The sequence below is a fragment of the Castor canadensis genome, chromosome 2 (assembly GCF_047511655.1).
Source record: "Castor canadensis chromosome 2, mCasCan1.hap1v2, whole genome shotgun sequence".
NCBI classification, from domain to species: Eukaryota; Metazoa; Chordata; class Mammalia; order Rodentia; family Castoridae; genus Castor; species Castor canadensis.
The window spans coordinates 84,129,945-84,154,602 of NC_133387.1; the positions used below are offsets into that span (position 1 = coordinate 84,129,945).

A 24,658-nucleotide genomic window follows, 5' to 3' on the forward strand; every position below is an offset into this window, starting at 1 on the left:
TCAGTTTTTACCCCCATTCCTGTTCATCTTTCATTTATGGCAACTAAAACTCTCAAAGAAGATAAATGGTTTGCTTAACATATCACTTTGCTAGTAATTGGCAGAGAGCAGACTTAGGACCAGTGTTCTAAGCTTAAAGTCAGGCCACCTGTCTTTAAATTCTGTGCTCTGTCTACTGCAGTTCAGGGTGGGTATGCTACGTGTATTTATTCTGTGAGTAAACTTTTATGGCTTTTGTGTGTATGATGGCCTTTCACAGGATCATCAGTTCATTATTCTTAATAGTTGAAATGCTTGGATGACTTTTGAGCAATAAGATGCATCTGTACTCTTTTGGTGATTAAAAATGAAATAAAGAACAAATTCACCCAAAAATATCCAACATTAAGTAGATTCTCAGTAAATACTGCAAACACTGTAGGTAAAGAAGTCACAGGAGTAAGGGAAGACTTGTGCTTGCAAGAAAGAGGAAGTCTCAGCCAGTCAGTGCTATCAGTGCAACAAGTAGGAAACACACAAGAGAAGCCTCATTGCTGTACCTGCCAAGAGGCAGGATCACGTGACCAAAATCAGGAGAAAAGCGATACAAGAGGTGCCATAGTAGTCCTTTTATTGGAATTTGTAAACAAGGGTTTTAAAATAATTTATTGGTCTGGGGTTTGGCTGTAGTGGTAGAATACCTGCCTAGTGAGTGCAAGGCTTGACTTCAGATCCCAGTACCACAAAATAAATACAATAAAATATTTTATCAAAATATTTAATTTATAATAGAACATAATTTCTATTAATATATTTCATTAATCTGTCAATTATTAATTGAAATATTTCATAATATAAGTATAATTTATTAATGCACCTCAATTTATTAATATTTTATTAATGTCTTATTGGCATTCAAATCTAAACATTTTAGCATATTTTAATAGTTGTTAATATATTAACCTGTTGGTGCATTTATTAATATATTAATATATTTGATTTATTAATATAAGCTTATTGCTTGATTTATTTATCAATAATTTATTAGTATGCTTTGGTAATTATCATTAGTTGAATAATTTTTTTATATATTTAAATAGTTGATGTATATTATTAATAGTTTATTAGTATATTTTAATAGAAAAATGAAAACATTACTAGAAAATTGAATAAAAAATAAGACATTTTAGGACTCAAAAATACAGTATCTGAAATGAGCTCATTTGATGGCACAGCAGAAGAGGTTAACAGGAAAACCCAAACTGAAACACAGAAGACAGAATAAAAACTAAACAATACCAAAAAGCAGAGCAGAGACTATGTGAGATACCCTCAAAAAATCTAATTTACATGTTTCCCAGAAAGGGAGGGAGTGGGAAGAAGAAATAGTTGAAAATGTAATAGCCAAGAATTTTCAAAACAAAGTAACATGAACTGACAGATTCAAGAAGCAAAGTGAGCCTTCTAGCAGTAGAAATAGAAAGGAAAATATACCCAGGAACACCCTAGCTAAATTCTTCAAAATCAAAGGCAAAATGAAAATTTGTAAGGCAACTAGACGGAAAAAAGACACATTATCTTTAAGGAGAAAGAAAATACAAATAATGGGTAGCAATAAAGCAGGAACTATGAAAGTCATAACACAGTGAATTGAGATTTTTAAAGTGCCAAAAAGAAAACACTTGCCAGCCTTGCATTCCTTACCAGAAAAAGTAATTCTCAAATATTAAACAAAATATTTTTTCCTTTCCAAAGTCTGAGAATAATTATCTTCATTTGCATTTGCAAGAGGAGCTTCTTCTTACAAGAATGACAAAGGGAATTATTAATGGATAAATATAAAATACTGGTTTTAAAGTGAAATAATATGTATATATGGATATCTATAAATATATCTGTCTATCATCTATCTACCTACCTACCTACCTACCTATGAAATATGTGATGATAGCAAAAGGAAAGAGGTAGCCTTAATAAGGGAATTTTAAAAATCACTTCATTCAGAAATGGTAAAAGTAATGGTCTAAGTGGAATGTCAGGTGCATATTAAAATCTTTAAACCACCAAAAGTAAAATGATAAAGAATGAATATATTTCACTCAAGCTATAAGAGAGTAAATATGGTTTGGACATACCTTCACTCCAGAAACAGCTAGAAGATTTACCAAAATAAAGAGAAACTTGTCTTCAAACATTGGATAGCAGGCAGCATAGGACTGTAATCCGGGAAGAAATGAGGTGGTGGGCATTACAAAAATATCTGAGGATAATTTTTAGCCTGGAATGCAGAAGAGAAAACAGAAGCATAGCCCAGATGTCTTACTGGAACTTGGCATTCTGGAAGTTTAGTGTAATTGGAATTTGTGGGGCAGGATACCAGAGAAAGAAGTTGAACACAGTAAGAACTTTGGTGAATACTCACCTACATATACAGAAAGTGAACTTCTATAGCCCAAGGAAAGAGCCATTGGAAATTGGTGTGCCATAAATTCCCGCAGCTCACAAAGCACAGTAAGAATTTGAATTCCCATTAGCCTGAGTGGAGAGTCTCCATGATACACAGGATATTGGGCAGATTTCATACCCAGCATATTATAGCAGACTGATCTGTAAACTGATACAGACCTTAGCAGAAATAAACTGAAAATCAGTTAACAGTCATGTGGAAAAATCCCCAAATATTTGGAAATTAAATAACATGTTTCCAAATAACCATTAGTCAGAGAAGAACTCACTAACAAAATATTTTGAACTGAATGAAAATGAGAATGCATGTCAAAAACTTGTGAGGTACAACAAAGCAATACTTAGAGGAAAATTCCTGTATTAGAAAAGAGCAATATCCAAATCAGTGATCTGAGTGTCATCCTTAGAAAATAGAAAGAGCGAATATAACCCAAAATATGCAGAAAGAAGTCAGTATGAGTTTGATTATCATTTCAGGGTGAAAGACAGAACATCACTATAGATCAAGCACTTCAAGGATAGTAAGAAATAGTGCAGCTGGTGGAGTGGCTCAAGTGGTAGACCGCCTGCCTATCAAACGTGAAGTCCTGAGTTCAGACCCCAGAACCATCAAAAAAAATAAAAAATGTTAACAAATGTAAGACAATAAATATGACAAAGTCCCACACTAGGAGATAACAGCAATAGTTCTATGCCTGTTTTTCAAAATTGAGTGTTTGAAGTTTAAAACCATTGTGCAAAAGGAGCTCCAGTCCGAGATGTCTTCATCAGTAAATTCTATCAAACAGTTAAGGAAGAAATAATACTAATTTTACATGATTTCTTCTAGAATAAAAGGAAGGTTCCTGTGATGTCTTGTGAAGCTAGTATTACACAGAATATGAAAAACAACTAAAGCTATTTTGAGAAAACTGCAGAGTAGTGTCTTTGATGAACATATACTTGAAGTTAAGAAAATACTAGCAAATCAAGTATAACAGCATACAAAAAAGATAATACCCCACTACCCAAGTGTGTTTTGTTACCAAAATTTTTTTTTTGGTATTTTTACAAGATTGCTATAACATTTCAAAATCCATCACTATATGTCACCATTTTGACAGATATAGTAAGAAAAACCAGTTGATCATGTTAATAGTTTTAGAAAAGTAACCTTATAAAATTGAACATCCATTCCTGATCTGGAAAAAAAAAAAAAAAAAGCAAATTCGGAATGGGAGGAAACTCCCTCAAACTGAAGGCATCTATTTAAAATCCCCACAGCTCACATCATAATTCATGGTAGAAGATCAAATGCTGTCCTGGGGGATCAAAAGCAAGATGAGGGGTATGTGCTCATCATTTCTGTTAACACGATGTAGGGGGTCCTAGTAGGTGCACAAGGGCAAGGAAAAAACAATAGAAGACACAGCTTTTTTTTTTTTTTCTTAAACTTTAAAAAAAATTTTTTTTAAAGCCATCTTTATTAAAGGATGACATGGCCTGTGTTGGAAATCCTATGACTCTGTCCTCCAAAAACCTTCTAGAACTAAGTAAATTAGAGCTAATGGTTGAGTTTATAAGGGTTAAGGATATAAGATCATCTACATAAGTCAATTATATTTCTGTATGTTAGCAGTGAAAAAAATGGGAATTATTTTAACTAGGGATGAATGTACCAGAATGTGTGGAAGCCCTGTGTATTGATCACTAAAGCATTGCTGAAACTGAGGAAGGCATGAGAGCGTGCAGACATCACTCTATAAAGGAAGGGGTTGGATGGGCACTGCTCCTAAGATGTCACTTCTTCCCATTCCACTCTATTGACTCAGCACAATCCTGCTCACAGTTTCAGGAAATCGATAAGATATTACTAAAATTCATGAAAGACCTAGACCAAAAAGTTTTGGAAAAGAACAAAATTTGACATTTTCCACTGCCTGATGTCAATGATTATGCCCCTAGTGCAATGAAGGCAATCCAGTATTACACATCAGTGAACCACAAAGAAACCAAAGCATACAATCAGCCGATACTTTTAATATTGCCTCAGTAATTCAATGAAGAAGTGATAGTCTTTCCAATAAATGTTGTCAGAGCGGAAGTACTCATGTAAAAAGGAATATTGTTCCTTTCCTCAAACTATGAATAATTAACTCAGAAAAGATCTAAAAGGAAGAAGTAAAACTATCAAAGCTCCTAAAAGAACACATTCAGGAAAAATAGAGCTAATTAAACAAAACCTTTTTAAAACAAATTTTCAAAGAAATTATATTTATCAAGATTACATGATACATTATGGAATGACTGAATCCAGCTACCAAACATGCGTTACCTTACATCCAACTTCTTAGGTAAGACATAAAAAAAACATGAAGTGCAATGAAACATTTGACAACTTAGATTTTATCAAAATTAGAATCTTCCATTTCAAAAGATGCCATTAACCAAAAACCAAGCTACAGATGGGGGAAATATTTGAAAAACATACATCCTAAAAAGGAAGCTGCTCATTCATTGCTGATAGTAAATGCAGAGTGGTTAACTACTTTAGAAGGCAATCTAGCAGGTTTTGTGGTACCAGGGTATGAACTCAGGACTGGTGCTTGCTAGGCAGTTGCTTTGCCCCTTTAGCCACACTCCCAGCCCTTTTTTGCTTCTAGTTATTTTTCACTGAGTCCCATGTTTTTATCCTGGGACCAGCCTTGGACCACAGTCCTCCTACCTACGCCTCCCTGTAGTTGGGATCACAGGCATGTGCTGGCATACCCAGCTTGTTGGTTGAGATGGAGTCTTCCTAAGTTTTTGCCTGAGCTGGCCTCTAATTGTGATCCTCTGAATCGCCACCTCTCAAGTAGCTGGAATTACAGGCCTGTGCCACTAGCCCAGTTTTTTGTGGTGGTTGTTCAAATAGGGTCTCGAGCTAACTTTTGCCTAAGCTTGCTTTGAACCTTGTGATCATCCTACCTCTGCTTTTTGAGTTGCTGGGACCACAGGTATGTACCACTACACCTGGCTTATTTTTGAGATAGAGCCATACTAACTTTTGCCTGGGTTGGCCTCAAACCAGGACCTCCTGTCTCTGCCCCTGAGTCACTGGCCAGTGACTTTGCCAGTTTCTTGAAAAGCTAAATGTAGTCTTACCATACAGTCCAGAAGAACTTGTGTTCTTCAGTATTTACACAGCTGAGCTGATGATTTACACCAACGCAGAAACCTACACACAAATGTTTATAGCAACGTTACTCATAATTGCTCAAACTTGGCCACATCCAAGTAGATGAATGGATAAACCAAATGTGACACATCTATATGATGGAATATTACACAGTCATAAAAAATGCGCTAGCAGGCCATGGGGTAGGGGGGAGCATGAAAGAACCTTAAACTCACATTGTTAAGTGAAAGAAGCCAGTCTGAAAAGACGTCATGTTGTATGATTCCAACATGACATTTTGGAAAAAGCAAAAACAGTGAAAGAAATCCGTAGTTGCCAGTGTTTTAAAGGGGACAACAGTGAGAAAGGATGGATAGATATAACAGGGTAGATTTTTAGGGCAGTGAAATTATTCTGTATTGCTAAGGAGGATAGATGGCATGCTTATGTCAAAACCTAGGGAACTGAACCCCATAATAAGTGAATGTTAGTGTAAACTATGGACTTTAGCTAATAATGTGTAAAATCTTGGTTCATAAATTGTAACAAATTTATCACATTAGTGCAACTGTGAATAATAGGGTAAGCTGTGTTTTGGGTAGAGAGGAGCAAATCTGTGGGAATTCTGTACTTTGTTCTAAATTTTCTGTAAACCTGAAAGTTGATCAGCTGAAGCTCATAGTTCACATTAGGGTTCACTCTCTGTGTTGTGTATTAATAAGCATCAGTGTCTGATTTTGCTGTTACAGTAATAGTGGCCTTATATAAGCTAAAAAGTATTCTCTCTCCTGTCTTGTGGAAGACATTGTAGAGAATCAATACATTCCTTCCTTCAGTGTTTGGTAGAGTTTACCAATGGGCCCATATAGGCCTGGTGCTTTCTGTTTTGGGAGGTATTTTATTTCTTCGTAGAGATTTCTCATTAAATAAGGTCTGAGATGTGCAGTTATTTCAGTAACATTTCCCTGGCATTACCAGGGAAGTGTAGTCTGATGTGGGGAAGCGTGAAGGGGAGACTCAGGATTAGGTCTGAGTGTTCCCAGTCTAAAGGCTAGCTGGTGCTGGCTTTGGGTGCTGCCCTTCTCCCCGCTGCCAGGCTGATAAAATAGCTTCACTTGAGGTCAGCCTTTCTAGAAGGACCAGATGCTCAGAGTACACTTCAGAATGGCTAGTCTCTTCCTCCTCCTGGAAGGACAAATTATTTTTCCCTCCAGTTTTCACTGTAAGAATGTGGTAGGTCTCCTGAAGGTAACTCATTAGAGCAGGAGCTCCACCTGTGACAGAGCCATATCCTCCCCCACCCCTTTGATTTTTTTGTTGTAAGCTCTACCTTCTCACACTAAATCTCTTATCAGCTCATCAGTTTTTAAAGTTTTCCTATCCAGTACTGATTCTAGTGGAAATTTTTGCTTCTGGATTTCTGTTCTCATAAACTATGATTGTTTGTATTCACCTATCTCCAGTTTGAGCAGCTGTTATCTCTGTGACCTTAATTCTCTGGTAAATCTAAAAAGAGTTGTTGATTTTCAATTTGTTCAACTTTTTCATTGCCACGAAGACAAAAGTGATGATTTTAAAAGTCCTAATGTGCTAGGCCACTATTCCTTCCTTTGTGTGGATATATCATGTTTGCTTATACATGATCTACGTAAGCAAACATCATATATGATATTGTCCATCCACTGATGGACATTTTGGGTTGCTTCCACCTTTTGACTATTAGGAATAGTGCATCTACCTAAAAGTAGACTTGCTAGGTCATAGTTAACTATTTGATTGTTTAAAATACTCTGTGCTATTTTCCAGAGGGCTAGTATCATTTTACTTTCTTTTGGAGAAATATATATGCAGATCCTTTGCCCATTTTTGAATTAGGTTATTTTCTTTTTATTATAAAGTTGTAAGAGTTTTTTTTTTAACATATTCTAAATAAAAGTTCCTTATGAGATGCATGATTTACAAATATTTTCTCCCATTCTTGTTGGTCTTCTTTCCACTTTTTTCATGGTGTCTTTTGAAGTATAAAAGTTTTAAATTTGAAGTCTAAATTACCTATTTTATTTCATCTATTGCTTGTGTTTTTGAATTATTAGCATAGTATTGTTGTGTATGGGATACATTGTGACATTTACATAAGTGCATACAATATGTCTTAATTAGATTCACCCCCTGCTTTTTCCTTTATCATCCCCTTCTTTCGAACGATTTCAACAGGTTTTTTTGCTCTATTTTCATACATGAATATGATTTTGATGTCATGTATGAGAATCCTTTCCCAAATCCAAAGCAACAAAATTTCCCTTTTGTTTCCTAAGCGTTTTATGGTATTAGCTCTTACATTTCACTCTTGAATCCATTTTGAGTTAATTTTTTGTATATGATACGAGGTATGGTCCCATCTTTTCTCTTTTATGTGTGCCAGTCCAGTCTATTTGTTGAAGAGACTATTCTTTTCCCCGTTGGATAGTCTTGGCACCCTTGCCTAACATCTAACAGTTTTGACAGTTGATGTATGAATTTATTTTGGTGGTTTCATCTCTGTTCCATTGATCTTCTGTTTATTCTTGTGGCAGACCTATACTGTTTTGATAACTGTTGCTTCTAGTAAGTTTTGAAATCAGGAAGTGTGAACCTCCCTTCTTTGTTCTTTTCTCCAGGATTATTTTAGCTATTCTGGGTCCCTTGTAATTACATAAGAACTTTAGAATCAGTTTGTCAGTTTCTACAAAGAAATCCCCTGTTATGTTAAGTGGAGAGTTTTAATGGGGAAAGAGGGTAAATGGAGAGGGTGAAGGAGGGTGAATATGGTTGATGTGTTTTCTCTACATGTATGAACATGGAACACTAAAACATGCTGAGGTTTTTTTTAAAGAAGGGGAATGGGGTAGTAGTGAGAATAGTGGAGGGTTGAACCAAACTGGGGTCTAACTTATGTATGTATGGAAATGTCACAGTGAACCCCCCTGTATAACTATCATATGCTAATAAAATGTTAAAAGAGAAAAAAGAAGAGCCCTGTGATTCCAACAGGTATTACACTGAATCTGAAGATCACCTGGGGAGCATTGATATCTTAACAGTGCTAAGTCTTCTAGTCCATAAACATGGAATGATTTTCCATTTATTTAACTCTTCATTTTCTTTTACCAATGTTTTGTGGTTTGAGAGTATAAGTTTTGTGCTTGGGTTTTTTTTTGTTTGTTTGTTGTTTGCTTACACAAAGGTTTATTATTTTTGATGCTCTAAGTACATTTTTTTCTTATTTCATTTTCAGATTTTTTTCATTGCTAGCATATGGAAATACAGTTGATTTTCTTACATTAATCTTTTATCTTGCAGTCTTGCTCAACTTGCTTATTGGTTCTAACATTTTTTTAGTGGACTCTTTAGGATTTTCTAAAGAATATCTATTTATCTTTGAATAAAGATAGTTTTTCCTCTTTTTTTTTTTTTTTTTTTTCATTTCTTTTCTAACTGCCCTGGCTAGAACCTCCAGTACAAATACTTAATTGAAATGAGAGTGGATATTCTCATCTTGTTCCTGCTCTTAGTGGGAAGCATTTAGTCTTTCACTTATGGAGGTGAAAGGTGACCTGTAATGGAGGTCATAGGTTTATATTGCCTGTTTTTTATTCTATTTTATATGAGGTAAGGGGCACAAAGCAGTCTTTAATAAGTTGATAATTAGCTTCACTCAGAACATTTTAAATAATGCACATTAATATGTTGCCTATCCTAAACATTGGTATTTTACATACAGTTCCATATTAGTACCTATCAAACACCTTCATCCTTTGTAAAGTTGACATAATATTCCTTTTCTTTAATAAATTGTGTTGTAATGTGTAATCTTGCTATATCTAACTTTGCACATATATCCATATATCTTTAGAACAAATTCTAGAAGAATCACTGTTAATTTGGTGGGTGTGGGCAAATTGCTCACCACTACATGTTTTCACTAGAGAAAAAAGTGTAAGAACTCCTTTCTCCCATATTCTCACTGACATGTTGTTATCAGAGTTTTAATCCTTGCCAATTTGATAAGAAGGAAAAGGGTATTTCATTGTAGTTTTAATTTGTACTTCTGTTTATAAGCAAGGTTGTTTATCTTTTCATATGTTTAAAAGATATTTCAGTTTCTCTTTGTCAGTTTTTTGTTTCATACTCTTAATGAGTTGTTGGTCTTTTTTCTTTCTAGTTTATAAAAGTTCTTTCTATAAAAAGAAATTCGTCTTTTGCCCATAATATGTTTTGAGCCTGTTTTTTTCATTTGTATTTTGACTTGGCTGATTTTTCATGAGAAGAATTTTCAGTGTTTGCAGAGTGTATTTTATTGGGCTTTTTGGGAGGTATAATTTATAGCTTCTAGATTTTGCATCATATTTACAAAGGTCTTTCCAACTCAAATGTTATAAAAATGTTCTCTTTCCTTTTAAAAAAACACGACAGATTTCCTTTTCTAGTTTTCTTGGCATCTGTGTGGTTCTAATTCTACAGATATCTCTAAGAGTATCTCAGAACTTTAAAGTTCCCTGAGGGTATCTCTGTATATAATTTATCCATGCAAAATTTGAACTTCATTTGGATAACTAGACAATTTTTGAAAAGTTCTTTACTTATTTTACAGAATCCATTCTAGTGTATCTCACCCGTTTTATCTTTTTCGGAGCAAAGTTCCTTCCATTTGGTACCATGTATGCAGAAGCAAAGTAGAAACTGAGTTTTCCCCTCTGTCTCCCTCATCTCTACTTTCTGTTCAAGTTCTTACTTAGTTTTGGGTCCTTGTGGACTTGTCTGATATTTTGTGTTTTAGATCTCTACATAAAAGAAGACAATGACTTTTGACTGCAGCCAGATTTATTTCTCATTTACTTACATTTTTTAAGAAATATTTAGTAAAGCTCGATACCTAGCTATATTCGAAGAAGATAGAAACAAAATTTATCTTATGGCCCTTGTCTTTTTAGGGGAAAAGACAAGGTCACACATTAATAATGCCATTATTATTAATAGTATTATCAGAAAATAAATGTATTCCTTTAGATATAGCCCAAGATTTTTGTTTGTAATTTTTTTTTCTTTGAAACCTTGCTTCAGTGAAATACCCAGAAGTTCAGAAGGAACTTGCTCTTCTCTATAGTTCATTTTTCTAAGATGCAGTTGTGAGCAGATTCTCAGAACTGGACATATGAGGAGCCAGGCCATATCTGTATCAGGTCCAAGAATTCTGCAATGTCAGTCACGGTGTGTTCTTCCAACCACTTGTGACAGGCGAAATATTATTTTTATTGAGTTATGCTAGCTTTCTAATAATGCTTTTTTGTAAAGGAAACAAGACTTCATTTATTCAAACAGTATAAGGCTCACCTGCCCTTCTAGTCAGTTTTTAGTGTTTCCTTTTTCTCCTAGTGTACTTAGTTAAATTCAGGAGGCTCAGCAATTCTGACTTTAAAGTGAATTAAGGTCCATTAAAACTACATGATAACTATGGGTGTGTATGTCCTTTCTTGGGAAAAGTGAAGTTGATCTTGGTTGGACACAAATATATTTCCGGAATTGGTTTTCCATATTAATATGATTATAGCTGCAATTTCACAAAAAACTTTGTTTTTCCTGAGACTTTCTGTATTTTCTAATAAGATTCTGTCCAAAAGCACCAGTCTCTGAAGTTGATGTGAAAAACACTTTCAGATGTATTTGGGTTATCTTACAGCATAGTTCTGCCCTCCCACTTGATACTCCTTCTTTTTCTTTTGGCATTACTTTTTTCCCCATTCCCACTTAGTGTCACCCAGTTGTGACTAATAGGTAGGTGTACATACAAGGAAAGGAGGATTTATTTTAGAGCTTTCAAGTCGGTGATCATTTCTGTTCTGAAGTCTACCGGTATCTAAGTAGTGTTACTGTGTGCTGACATGTAACACAGGGTAACACAGAAAAATCTGTTAACATAGTGCCTCAAAGCAGTAAGCTAGTCATGTTCTGTTTGCTGGAGAAACAGTGGGTCTTTACAGCTCTTCCTTAGAGCAAAGGAATGAACGTGAGAGGACTGAGGTGGTGGTGTTCTAAAATTTTAAGAGCACCGAGTAAGTATCAGGAGAGGTATGATGGAACAAAACATGCCTCCACTGAAAGTGCCATGCTAAGAAACAGCAACTAAATTAGCAGTCTGTGAGCTCATATCTCATGCGTTGGAGTGGGAATAATGCATCCTACACTGGATTGAATCATTAACTGTAAGAGAAATTGGAGTGGTTCTCTGTATAGAGATAAAGTCAGATAAGCTTTAATTGGCAAGAGCTCAATCAAGTCTTGGTATTAACTACCTATCTTTGCTATTTGCCAGCAGTGTGAATTCAAGCACATCAATTCACTTGTTTTTGCATTAGTGCTTTGTAAAGATGATAATAATATTCCTACTTTTGATAAACATATACACGTGCACACATAGGTACAGCAAGTATATAGTACCTCACACACACACAAAGACTTCAAGAGAACATTAATGTTCTTAACTTTCTTGTTTAAGAAAGAAACAAGTTTCTTTATTTTTTAAACAAGCTTTCTTAATTTTTCTGTCGTTGTTTTAGTGGTACTGGAGTTTGAACTCAGGGCCTCACACCTGCTAGGTAGGTGCTGTACCACTTGAACCATTCCCAGCCTTCTTATATTAAAGAGTATTGGAATATTTATTACAAGGTACCAAATTAAGTTTCTGGGTTTGGTTTTGTTTTTTTAACTAGCGAATATTTGCAAACAATTGGCAATTGTAGCTTGTAAGAGATAACTAATTGCGTAGATTATTTTAGGTTTTTTTCCAGGGGTAATAATCATTCTACTGCTTGTACTACACTTTCAGAAAGCTGCAAATTTGACCATTCTCATTCTTTGTGGCTTTTTCTCATCTTTGTAATTTTTAAATCTAAATCTAATAGAAACTTCTTCCTCCACTTAAATTGCATTTGGTCTTTTGACATTTTTCCTTTTTGTTTAGTCACAGTTTTTTCTTCATCGGTTTATTTCATATGACTTAAATTTCCTCTTCTGAGATCTTTCTTTAAAATGTTGTTTTAAATGTATAGTCATCTCTTCCAATTGAGAACTTACTTTGCTGGGTGTAGTGCTTGCCTTCATCTCAGCTACACAGGAGGCTGAGGCAGGAGGATCACTTGAACCCAGGAGCTTGTCAGCCTTGGCACATAATGAGACTTTGTCTCTCAAAAGAAAAAATAAAAAAGAACTTATTTTATTCTCATGCATCATCTAGAAAAAATACATTTAAATAGAAATTTCTTTTTATGAGTCAGAATGTTGTATTTTGACTCTAAAAGGACCCACTCTATGGCAGTAAATATAACATGTAAAGTATTGCAGGAAAATGAATTTTTCATTAGCATTTATAGAAATGAATCTTAAGATGTGTTTTATCATCTTACATATTTTAAGAAATCTCAATCATTATCCTTCTCTGTCTTCAAAATTTGAGAGTAACCTTTTATCAGAAAAGCACTTAAAAGACAGCACCTGCCCAGTGTTGATTCTCAGTTTGAATTTTGAACTCTGCCTTACTACCCTTATTAAAGGATAATGAAGATTACTTACTTTCAGGGGCTGGCAGAGTGGCTCAAGTGGTAAAAGCGCCTGCCTAGGAAGTGTGAAGCCCTGAGTTCAAACCCCAGTGCCACCCCCCAAAAAAGATCACTTACCTTCTGCAACATTGTGATTCACAGTACATTTCTATGGAAGAGAGTGTGGTATTTAAAGGAAGACACAGAAACAAGAGTGGGGCGGGATGTGGGGGGGTGCTCATCCCCTAATTCAATTGTCAGATCTTTCAAAATTCTGTTAGGAAATCCTTTTGGTGAGTAACGGTTGTGCCATGTGTTTTACATAGTCATCTGGCCTACTGGAGTCTTTTCAAGGGTGGTTATGAAACTGAGTGCTTCATGACTTATAGGGTAGGAATAGAAACCAAGGCTTATCATATTATATGATTAATTTGCTGTAAAATCCACATCTTGCCTCTGATTAAAATAACAAATTTGTCTTCAGTGAACCAAACCTCTAAGTTAATACTTTTTAAAAACTAAGAAAAAAGAAAGAAATCAAGAACTATCAATAAGTTATGACCTGGAGACAAGTAAATAAAGAAGTGCTATTACTTTAATTCACTCTTACCATTTCAGGCTCATGAGAGGCTTGAAGATTCAAAACTAGAAGCTGTCAGTGACAATAACTTGGAGTTAGTCAATGAAATTCTTGAAGATATCACTCCTCTAGTGAATGTGGATGAGAATGCAGCAGAACTGGTTGGAATACTCAAGGAGCCTCACTTCCAGGTAACCTTGCCTGTCATGCTTCTCACAGCTCCCGTGTTCCCACAGTATTCTCCTTCAGTAGTTGAGTTCCAGCTAAAGGTCATTTTTCTTTTTAAGGTTATTTAAGGCCATATTTTGTAAGGATGTAAATTCCAACTTAGGTATTTTAATATCCTGATATGCTGAGGGCACATAAACAGACGCACGTAACTATACACACTATATAAGTGTATAGTATCTGTTACAGGAATACATCACCTTGGATTTTCCTTTGTGCATTTAAAGAAAATAACAACCCTGATTCACAATCAGACCACACAGTAGCAAGATTTTCCTTGCTGTGAGAGAGAATTTTTTTTCCTACCACTCTGTTTTCCATTCCTCTTTTGGCTGGATAATGAATTCTTCAATATTGCTTCTCAGGATTAGGGTGCATTTGATGACTGTGGGACAAAAGAGCTAAAGATAGAAACTGTTACATAACATACTCTTCCACACATACAAAAAACAAGTGCAACTTAAGGATTTGCCTATGAGTTAATCAGTTTTACAAAGAAAAATCCACTTGAGAAAGTCAAGAAAAATTTCTTTTAAACCTGTTAAATAAGAGAGTGTGGTATTGAGGAGTGTTGGGAAAATAGACTGATGGAGGAGAATAGAAACCCTAGAAATACATCCAGCCATGTATGACAGCTCATTTTATGATAGTCTTTGCACTTTAGTGGAGAAAAGATGTTGGTAAAATGGAAGAATAAAGTGTTTCCCACTGCAGATTTTAGCTCAGAAAATCAAATGGTAACACCCCTTTGCTTTTTCTCAGCCAGAGACTTTACGTGACTCTCCAGTAATGTTACTGCCAACTATGAAGATTACTAGTGAGATATTTCCACATAAACCAGGGTCTTAAGTACATAAAACATGGACACATGTCACAGACATTCTTTATGCAGGGACCAATTGATTGAGTCATTACAGGGACTAGTAGTAAGATAATTGGACGTTATCCTGAAGACAGTAGGAAATCTTGACAGGATGGTAGGGGAAGGTTGCAGATGTACATGTGAGTTTTCAACCCAGATCTATATGTGGCATTTGGCTGGACTACCCCTTTCCCTCTTGGTTATGGTGTTGACCTATTAAAGAGACCAGGCAATTGTCTAATGCCCCACTTCCCAGATTTGTTGGTTGCTTCCCTGCTGTGTTGTTGAGTTATCCCTTCTATTTCCTGTATATAAAAGTTCTAGTTAAAAGGTTGATGATTCAAGTTCACTATTTAGACCTACACTGCATCTTAAATGATATGATGCGAAATGAGTAGACTACATCAGATGTAGAACACCTGGCTGCCTCACCACTAGCGATTCTGAGATTGTTTCCCTTGATTAAGGCTTGATGACAGTCTAATCCTTTCTTTGAAGTCTTCTCTACTAGGAAGTAATCTAGTGTGTTGTTATTCTGACATGCTTTCTATCAACCATTTACCTTGTGATGAACACAAATTAAAAATCCTTGCCTAAATCAGTATTTTCATTAGGGGTTGCACAATGGCATTTTTCAAATTTTCTCTTTCTACATTTATCATGTTGTTCTACAAATGTAGAGTTGCCCATCAGCTGGGCTGTTACCCTAGAGTGTGTTTGCTACTGAAAAGGCATGTGCTTAATCCCCCTTTTACCAATTTTTAAAGTAAAGAAATAGTTTAAAATGATGACAAATGAGTTTTCTCTGACCTTGTGTTCTTTAAATAGCATTGTGGATCTATGGGTTTTTCATTAATTCAGTGTTTCAATCTTCTGTAATTACTTTCTCATTTTCAAATTGTTGTGACTTTGGCCAGTTGTGGCAGAGTTTTAGTGTATGAATCTAGCACATGAGAATTTCAGACCACAGATAGGAAACTGGGAGTTATCAATGTGTAAGTAGTGTTTCAGGTTACAGGAGTGAAAAAAATACTGCCAAGTCAGAGTTTTGAATAACTTTCAGCATTTATAGGAAGAATTGTTCCATATAGATTTTTGAGTTCTGTCTTTTTAAATTCAGTCTCATACAGATGACTTCATGAAAAGACTAGGAATTACTAATTAAGCCAATATCCAGATGGTGTCTGTTGTTTTCTTTTTCTATTTTGATTTATTGTTTTTGACTTTATATTCTGTCCACTACAAAAAAAAATTTTTTTCAACTTAGCTTTTTTGTGTGTGTGTGTATGTGTGTGTGTGTGTGTGTATGTGTGTATGTGTGTGTGTGTGTATGTATGTATGTGTGTAGACAGCAGTCTCACTATGTAGCCCAGGCTGTCCTCGAACTTGGGATCCTCTTACCTCACCCTCCCAGTGCTGGAATTGCACATATGTACCACCATGCCATCTTAAATTTAGCTTTATGATGTGCAGGCATAGTTGCAGTAAAACTTCTTCCTTTAGGATAGGGAATGAAAAAAAAATCTTAAATATTCCAAAAAATGTAAGAAATTCCTAGAAAGCTGGATGTAAATCATCTGTGATAGTAGTTTGTACATATATACTAGTATATATGGTGTGTGTGTGTGTGTGTGTGTGTGTGTATTTGTAGTAACTAGAGAAAGTAAAATGTATATTATATCCAGAACCATTACTGACTCACTGTTTTTTCTTAAAAAATGTCTTTTATAGACAAATCTTTATTGGTCATGTGAAATTTCCTATACTGATATAAGTTGCTGATACTTATTTTCTATTGAGCATCTTTTTAATAGACATTTTGTACATTTAAAATGTATATACTATTACTTATATAGCAATGTAAGGGCAAAAGTTATAGTCCTTGACACTTGAGATTTTATGGTACTTGATTAGAAGGAAGTGATGATAAATACTGAATGAGGGTGATGGCACTGATGGCAGAGAAATTCAGTGCCATCCTTGCAACCAAACTTGGAAAGCTAGGTTTGGTTTCCAGTGAGCGTGCCACTTTAAAAATGTGTGACTAAATTTTGTTTCTTCAAAACTAAAATAAGAACCTTAAATTGTTTGATAACAAATAAAATGATATATTTCTGTTTCTCTAAAAAGATCTTGTACATATTTGATTGAGTCATTTGTGGGGATTTAATAATGTGTGTCTTGGAACTTTTTAGTACTCCAGTGGGATAATGAACTAACAAATTATTTTTAGTAACTCGTTCCATCAGTAGCTAATAACTACAAGCTGTTTTGACTCCTTATAGTCGCTCTTGGAAGCCCATGATATTGTGGCATCAAAGTGTTACGATTCACCTCCGTCAAGCCCAGAAATGAATAACTCTTCTGTCAATAATCAGTTACTGCCAGTAGATGCCATTCGTATTCTTGGTATTCACAAAAGAGCTGGGGAGCCATTGGTGAGTAGTGCCATCTTCAGCCTGAAAGAGAATCTCTGGCTCAGTCACTATCCTTTTTTTAGAATGTATTATTGTGAGAACTGTATCCATGTTTATTTTATCAATCTTTTTGACCTGTGTATAAATACACAGCTGGTGTTCTCTTAACTTGATTTAACCGTATGAAACCAAACCAAAATGAAAAATTAAACTGGATAAGAAGCTAGAAGTATGCCAATGGGTAGTAAAAATTCAGAAGATAACTATACTTATTCCTTTCTACTCTTTGAAGAAATGAACTCAGGTTGCTTATTAATGAGAGTATCAAAATATGGAAGAAAGTTGTTATTGAAACTTGAAGCCATAGTAGGGCCCTATAAGTAGTGAAGTTTATCTACTAACATTGTTATTTGTATAACCTGACAAAAACAGTGATGTGAAAAAAATGAAATGCCAGGAATAAGTCCATCGAAATCCACACATATCTTTACTTGCTCCCTCAAGTAAAGATCCTGTGACTACATCCTGACTACTGGTATAGCTTCATTATTAGGGTTAACCTTACCATGGAGGTCCTTTTGATGGAGTAGTACAATGCATTGTCACAGTGCACCTAATTTAATGGGACTGAAATGTTAAGACAGAAACATGGGAACACTAAGAACAACTCACTTACCTAGTTTTAAATAAATAAATAAATAAATAAACATATATATATATATATATATATGCATGAATATTTACATATTTCTTCATAATAAATGATAATTCTATTATTTCCTATAGGGTGTTACATTTAGGGTTGAAAATAATGATCTGGTAATTGCCCGAATCCTTCATGGAGGAATGATAGATCGGCAAGGACTTCTTCATGTGGGAGATATCATCAAAGAGGTCAACGGCCATGAGGTTGGAAATAATCCGAAGGAATTACAAGAATTACTGAGGAACATTAGTGGAAGTGTCACCCTAAAAATTTTACCAAGTTACAGAGATACCATTACTCCTCAACAGGTTAGTAATAGAGTTTTGGTAATATTAAGAATACTTTTAATTCTTTAACCATTCTGTTTGGAGTTAACCCTAGTTGCTATTGTTTTTCTAAAGAAAACAGAGAAACAACTGTGTGCGTTAATTGTTCTGAATTGGTTTATTTTGTCATGGGTGAACGACATCTGGGTATCAGAAAAGTCACCAGGCCTTTAATCATTAATCACACAAACACCTTTAACATGTTATGCTCCAGGCTCTGTGTTGGGGCCTCCAAGTTAGTGTTTATGTGATAGGCCAAATGAAGAATGAAGGCAGAAAGGGCAATGGATAAAAGACAATCTTGGACACTTCTTTTCATACATTTGATCTGTATTTCAGGTAGAATAGATAATTGAACGAGGGACTGTTCTAATAATGGAGACCATCTGAGTCAACAAGTGACTGCTGTTGTGATGGTGATGATGAGGCAGCTGTGGTATAATGGAATTATAAAGAAAGGAAGAATAGAAAATTACAGTAGATGGATTGAGACTGAAAAGGGTTTTTAAGCCTAGAAAACATACAAATAGGAAATATCTATCCAGGTTTGCTGCAGAAATTTAGTGTTTCATGTAAGAGTAAAATTGTAAATTTTGTTTCATAAGATACTGCTAGTATATCTCATTTTCTTTCTTTCTTTATTTATTTATTTTAATTTTTCTTTTATTATTCATATGTGCATACAAGGCTTGGGTCATTTCTCCCCCCTGCCCCCACCCCCTCCCTTACCACCCACTCCGCCCCTCCCTCCCCCCCTCCCCCGCTCAATACCCAGCAGAAACTATTTTGCCCTTATTTCTAATTTTGTTGTAGAGAGAGTATAAGCAATAATAGGAAGGAACAAGGGTTTTTGCTGGTTGAGATAAGGATAGCTATACAGGGCATTGACTCACATTGATTTCCTGTGCATGGGTGTTACCTTCTAGGTTAATTCTTTTTGATCTAACCTTTTCTCTAGTACCTGTTCCCCTTTTCCTATTGACCTCAGTTGCTTTAAGGTATCTGCTTTAGTTTCTCTGCGTTAAGGGCAACAAATGCTAGCTAGTTTTTTAGGTGTCTTACCTATCCTCACCCCTTCCTTGTGTGCTCTCGCTTTTATCATGTGCTCAAAGTCCAATCCCCTTGTTGTGTTTGCCTTTGATCTAATGTCCACATATGAGGGAGAACATACGATTTTTGGTCTTTTGGGCCAGGCCAACCTCACTCAGAATGATGTCCTCCAATTCCATCCATTTACCAGCGATTGATAACATTTCGTTCTTCCTCATGGCTGCATAAAATTCCATTGTGTATAGATACCACATTTTCTTAATCCATTCGTCAGTGGTGGGGCATCTTGGCTGTTTCCATAACTTGGCTATTGTGAATAGTGCCACAATAAACATGGATGTGCAGGTGCCTCTGGAGTAACAGTCTTTTGGGTAGATCCCCAAGAGTGGTATTGCTGGATCAAATGGTAGATTGATGTCCAGCTTTTTAAGTAGCCTCCAAATTTTTTACCAGAGTGGTTGTACTAGTCTACATTCCCACCAGCAGTGTAAGAGGGTTCCTTTTTCCCCGCATCCTCATCAACACCTGTGGTTGGTGGTGTTGCTGATGATGGCTATTCTAACAGGGATGAGGTGGAATCTTAGTGTGGTTTTAATTTGCATTTCCTTTATCGCTAGAGATGGTGAGCATTTTTTCATGTGTTTTCTGGCCATTTGAATTTCTTCTTTTGAGAAAGTTCTGTTTAGTTCACTTGCCCATTTCTTTATTGGTTCATTAGTTTTGGGAGAATTTAGTTTTTTAAGTTCCCTGTATATTCTGGTTATCAGTCCTTTGTCTGATGTATAGTTGGCAAATATTTTCTCCCACTCTGTGGGTGTTCTCTTCAGTTTAGAGACCATTTCTTTTGATGAACAGAAGCTTTTTAGTTTTATGAGGTCCCATTTATCTATGCTATCTCTTAGTTGCTGTGCTGCTGGGGTTTCATTGAGAAAGTTCTTACCTATACCTACTAACTCCAGAGTATTTCCTACTCTTTCTTGTATCAGCTTAAGAGTTTGGGGTCTGATATTAAGATCCTTGATCCATTTTGAGTTAATCTTGGTATAGGGTGATATACATGGATCTAGTTTCAGTTTTTTGCAGACTGCTAACCAGTTTTCCCAGCAGTTTTTGTTGAAGAGGCTGCTATTTCTCCATCGTATATTTTTAGCTCCTTTGTCAAAGATAAGTTGCTTATAGTTGTGTGGCTTCATATCTGGGTCCTCTATTCTGTTCCACTGGTCTTCATGTCTGTTTTTGTGCCAGTACCATGCTGTTTTTATTGTTATTGCTTTGTAATATAGTTTGAAGTCAGGTATTGTGATACCTCCTGCATTGTTCTTTTGACTGAGTATTGCCTTGGCTATTCGTGGCCTCTTGTGTTTCCATATAAATTTAACAGTAGAGTTTTCAATCTCTTTAATGAATGTCATTGGAATTTTGATGGGAATTGCATTAAACATGTAGATTACTTTGGGGAGTATCGACATTTTTAGTATGTTGATTTTACCAATCCATGAGCATGGAAGATCTCTCCACTTTCATAGAATCCTCAGTCTCTTTCTTCAGAAGTGTATAGTTTTCCTCGTAGAGGTCTTTCACATCTTTTGTTAGGTTTACGCCTAGGTATTTGATTTTGTTTGAGGCTATTGTAAATGGAATTGTTTCCATACATTCTATTTCAGTTCGCTCATTGTTAGTGTATAGAAATGCTAATGATTTTTCTATGTTGATTTTATATCCTGCTACCTTGCTATAGCTATTGATGATGTCTAGAAGCTTAAGAGTAGAGTTTTTTGGGTCTTTAAGGTATAGGATCATGTCATCTACAAATAGGGATATTTTGACAGTCTCTTTACCTATTTGTATTCCTTTTATTCCTTCTTCTTGCCTAATTGCTCTGGCTAGGAATTCCAGTACTATGTTGAATAGGAGTGGAGATAGTGGGCATCCTTGTCTGGTTCCTGATTTTAGAGGGAATGGTTTTAATTTTTCTCCATTAAGTATAATGCTGGCTGTAGGTTTGTCATATATAGCTTTTATAATGTTGAGGAACTTTCCTTCTATTCCTAGTTTTCTTAGAGCTTTTATCATGAAATGATGTTGGATCTTATGAAAGGCTTTTTCTGCATCTATTGAGATGATCAAGTGTTTTTTGTCTTTGCTTCTGTTAATGTGGTTTATTATGTTTATTGATTTTCGTATGTTGAACCACCCCTGCATCCCTGGGATGAAGCCTACTTGGTTGTGGTGAATAATCTTTTTGATGTGTTGCTGAATTCGGTTTGCCATTATTTTGTTGAGGATTTTTGCATCAATGTTCATTAAGGAGATTGGCCTATAGTTCTCCTTTTTTGGAGGTGTCTTTGCCTGGTTTTGGGATAAGTGTAATACTGGCTTCATAAAATGTGTGTGGCAGTTTTCCTTCCCTTTCTATTTCATGGAACAGTTTCAGGAGGGTTGGTATCAGTTCTTCTTTAAAGGTCTGATAGAATTCAGCAGAGAATCCATCAGGTCCTGGACTTTTCTTTTTGGGGAGACTCTTGATTGCTGCTTCAATTTCATTTTGTGTTATAGGTCTATTCAGGTGATTAATTTCCTCTTGGTTCAGTTTTGGATGATCATATGTATCTAGAAATCTGTCCATTTCTTTTAGATTTTCAAGTTTATTTGAACATAGGTTCTCAAAGTAGTCTCTGATGATTTCCTGGACTTCCATGGTGCTTGTTGTTATCTCTCCTTTTGCATTCCTAATTCTACTAATTTGGGTTTTTTCTCTCCTCATTTTAGTCAGGTTTGCCAGGGGTCTATCGATCTTGTTTATTTTTTCAAAGAACCAACTTTTTGTTTCATTAATTCTTTGTATGGTTTTTTTGGTTTCTATTTTGTTGATTTCAGCTCTTATTTTTATTATTTCTCTCCTTCTATTTGTTTTGGGATTTGCTTGTTCTTGTTTTTCTAGGAGTTTGAGATGTATCATTAGGTCATTGATTTGGGATCTTTCAATCTTTTTAATATATGCACTCATGGCTATAAACTTTCCTCTCAAGACTGCCTTAGCTGTGTCCCATAGGTTCCGGTAGGTTGTGTTTTCATTTTCATTGACTTCCAGGAACTTTTTAATTTCCTCTTTTATTTCATCGATGATCCATTCTTCATTAAGTAATGAGTTATTTAGTTTCCAGCTGTTTGCATGTTTTTTGTCTTTACTTTTGTTGTTGAGTTCTACTTTTAAAACTGCATTGTGGTCAGATAGTATGCACAGTATTATTTCTATTTCCTTATATTTGCTGAGGCTTGCTTTGTGCCCTAGGATATGATCTATTTTGGAGAAGGTTCCGTGGGCTGCTGAGAAGAATGTATATTGTGTAGAGGTTGGATGAAATGTTCTGTAGACATCTACTAGGTCCATTTGATCTATTGCATATTTTAGATCTTGGATTTCTTTATTGAGTTTTTGTTTGGATGACCTATCTATTGATAATAATGGGGTGTTAAAGTCTCCCACAACCACTGTGTTGGCGTTTATATATGCTTTTAGGTCTTTCAGGGTATGTTTGATGAAATTGGGTGCGTTGACATTGGGTGCGTACAGATTGATGATTATTATTTCCTTTTGGTCTATTTCCCCTTTTATTAGTATGGAATGTCCTTCTTTATCTTGTTTGATCAATGTAGGTTTGAAGTCTACTTTGTCAGAGATAAGTATTGCTACTCCTGCCTGTTTTCGGGGGCCATTGGCTTGGTAAATCTTCTTCCAGCCTTTCATCCTAAGCATATGCTTAGTTCTGTCAGTGAGATGAGTCTCCTGTAAGCAACAAATTGTTGGATCTTCTTTTTTAATCCATTTTGTCAAATGATGTCTTTTGATGGGTGAATTAAGTCCGTTAACATTAAGCGTTAGTACTGATAGGAGGGGTGATTCCTGCCATTTAGTTGTCTTAGTTGTTTGAAGGTTTGATTGTGTGTACCTAACTTGATGTTACTCTCTACTGTCTTGCTTTTTCTTATCCTGTGGTTTGGTGCTGCCTGCCTTTTCATGGTTAAGTTGGGTGTCACTTTCTGTGTGCAGGATCCCTTGCAGAATCTTCTGTAATGGTGGCTTTGTGATCACATATTGTTTTAGTTTCTGCTTATCAAGAAAGACTTTTATTGCTCCATCTATTTTGAATGATAGCTTTGCTGGGTAGAGTATCCTGGGGTTGAAGTTATTTTCATTCAGTGCCGGGAAGATCTCACCCCATGCTCTTCTTGCTTTTAATGTTTCTGTTGAGAAGTCTGCTGTGATTTTGATGGGTTTACCTTTGTATGTTACTTGTTTTTTCTCTCTTACAGCCTTCAATAATCTTTCCTTAGTTTCTGAACCTGTTGTTTTAATGATGATATGTCATGGAGTAGTTCTATTTTGATCTGGTCTGTTTGGTGTCCTGGAGGCCTCTTGCATTTGTATGGGAATATCTTTCTCTAGATTTGGGAAATTTTCCATTATTATTTTGTTGAATATATTACGCATTCCCTTCACTTGCACTTCTTCTCCTCCTTCGATGCCCATGATTCTCAAGTTTGGTCTTTTGATGGAGTCAGTGAGTTCTTGCATTTTCTTTTCACAGGTCTTGAGTTGTTTAATTAATAGTTCTTCGGTTTTTCCTTTAATTACCATTTCATCTTCAAGTTCTGAGATTCTGTCTTCTGTTTGTTCTATTCTGCTGGATTGGCCTTCCGTTTTGTTTTGCAGTTCTGTTTCGTTCTTTTTTCTGAGGTTTTCCATATCCTGGCAGTTTTCTTCTTTAATGTTGTCTATTTTTGTCCTGAGTTCATTTGTCCGTTTATTCATTGTGTTCTCTCTTTCACTTTGGTGTTTGTACAGTGCTTCTATGGTTTCCTTTATTTCTTCTTTTGCTTTTTCAAATTCTCTATTTTTATTGTCTTGGAATTTCTTGAGTGTCTCCTGTACATTTTGGTTGACCCTATCCAGTATCATCTCTATAAAATTCTCATTGAGTACTTGTAGTATGTCTTCTTTTAAATTATTCTTGTGGGCTTCATTGGGTCCTTTGGCATAGTTTATCTTCATTTTGTGGGAGTCTGGATCTGAGTATCTGTTCTCTTCCTTCCCCTCTAGTTCCTGTACTAATTTTTTGCTGTGGGGAAACTGGTTTCCCTGTTTTTTCTGTCTTCCCGTCATTGTCCTTGGTGTTGTTACTGTCCCTGTACTCTGTGCAATTAAGTCTTTTCTAGCTTGTAATAATAACAATGGTAATATTTAGAATGGAAGGGTGAGCTGAGATGGAAAGCAAGAAGTTAAAGAAAAGGGGAAAACAAATATACAGATAAGAGGGAGAAAACAGAACAAGGTAT

At 35.5% G+C, this 24,658-nt stretch overlaps 1 protein-coding gene across 7 annotated transcripts in view; it reads left to right on the forward strand.

Moving 5' to 3' along the window:
- Pals2 (protein associated with LIN7 2, MAGUK p55 family member) overlaps nucleotides 1–24,658 on the forward strand; it is a 108,594-nt gene that overhangs the window by 45,453 nt on the left and 38,483 nt on the right. For all 7 annotated transcript variants that reach the window (XM_074065159.1, XM_074065158.1, XM_074065162.1 and 4 more), the window contains 3 exons: nucleotides 13,771–13,923; nucleotides 17,108–17,260; nucleotides 18,026–18,253. In XM_074065159.1, coding sequence (XP_073921260.1) covers nucleotides 13,771–13,923; nucleotides 17,108–17,260; nucleotides 18,026–18,253 — 534 coding nt within the window. The remainder of the gene's footprint in view (nucleotides 1–13,770; nucleotides 13,924–17,107; nucleotides 17,261–18,025; nucleotides 18,254–24,658) is intronic.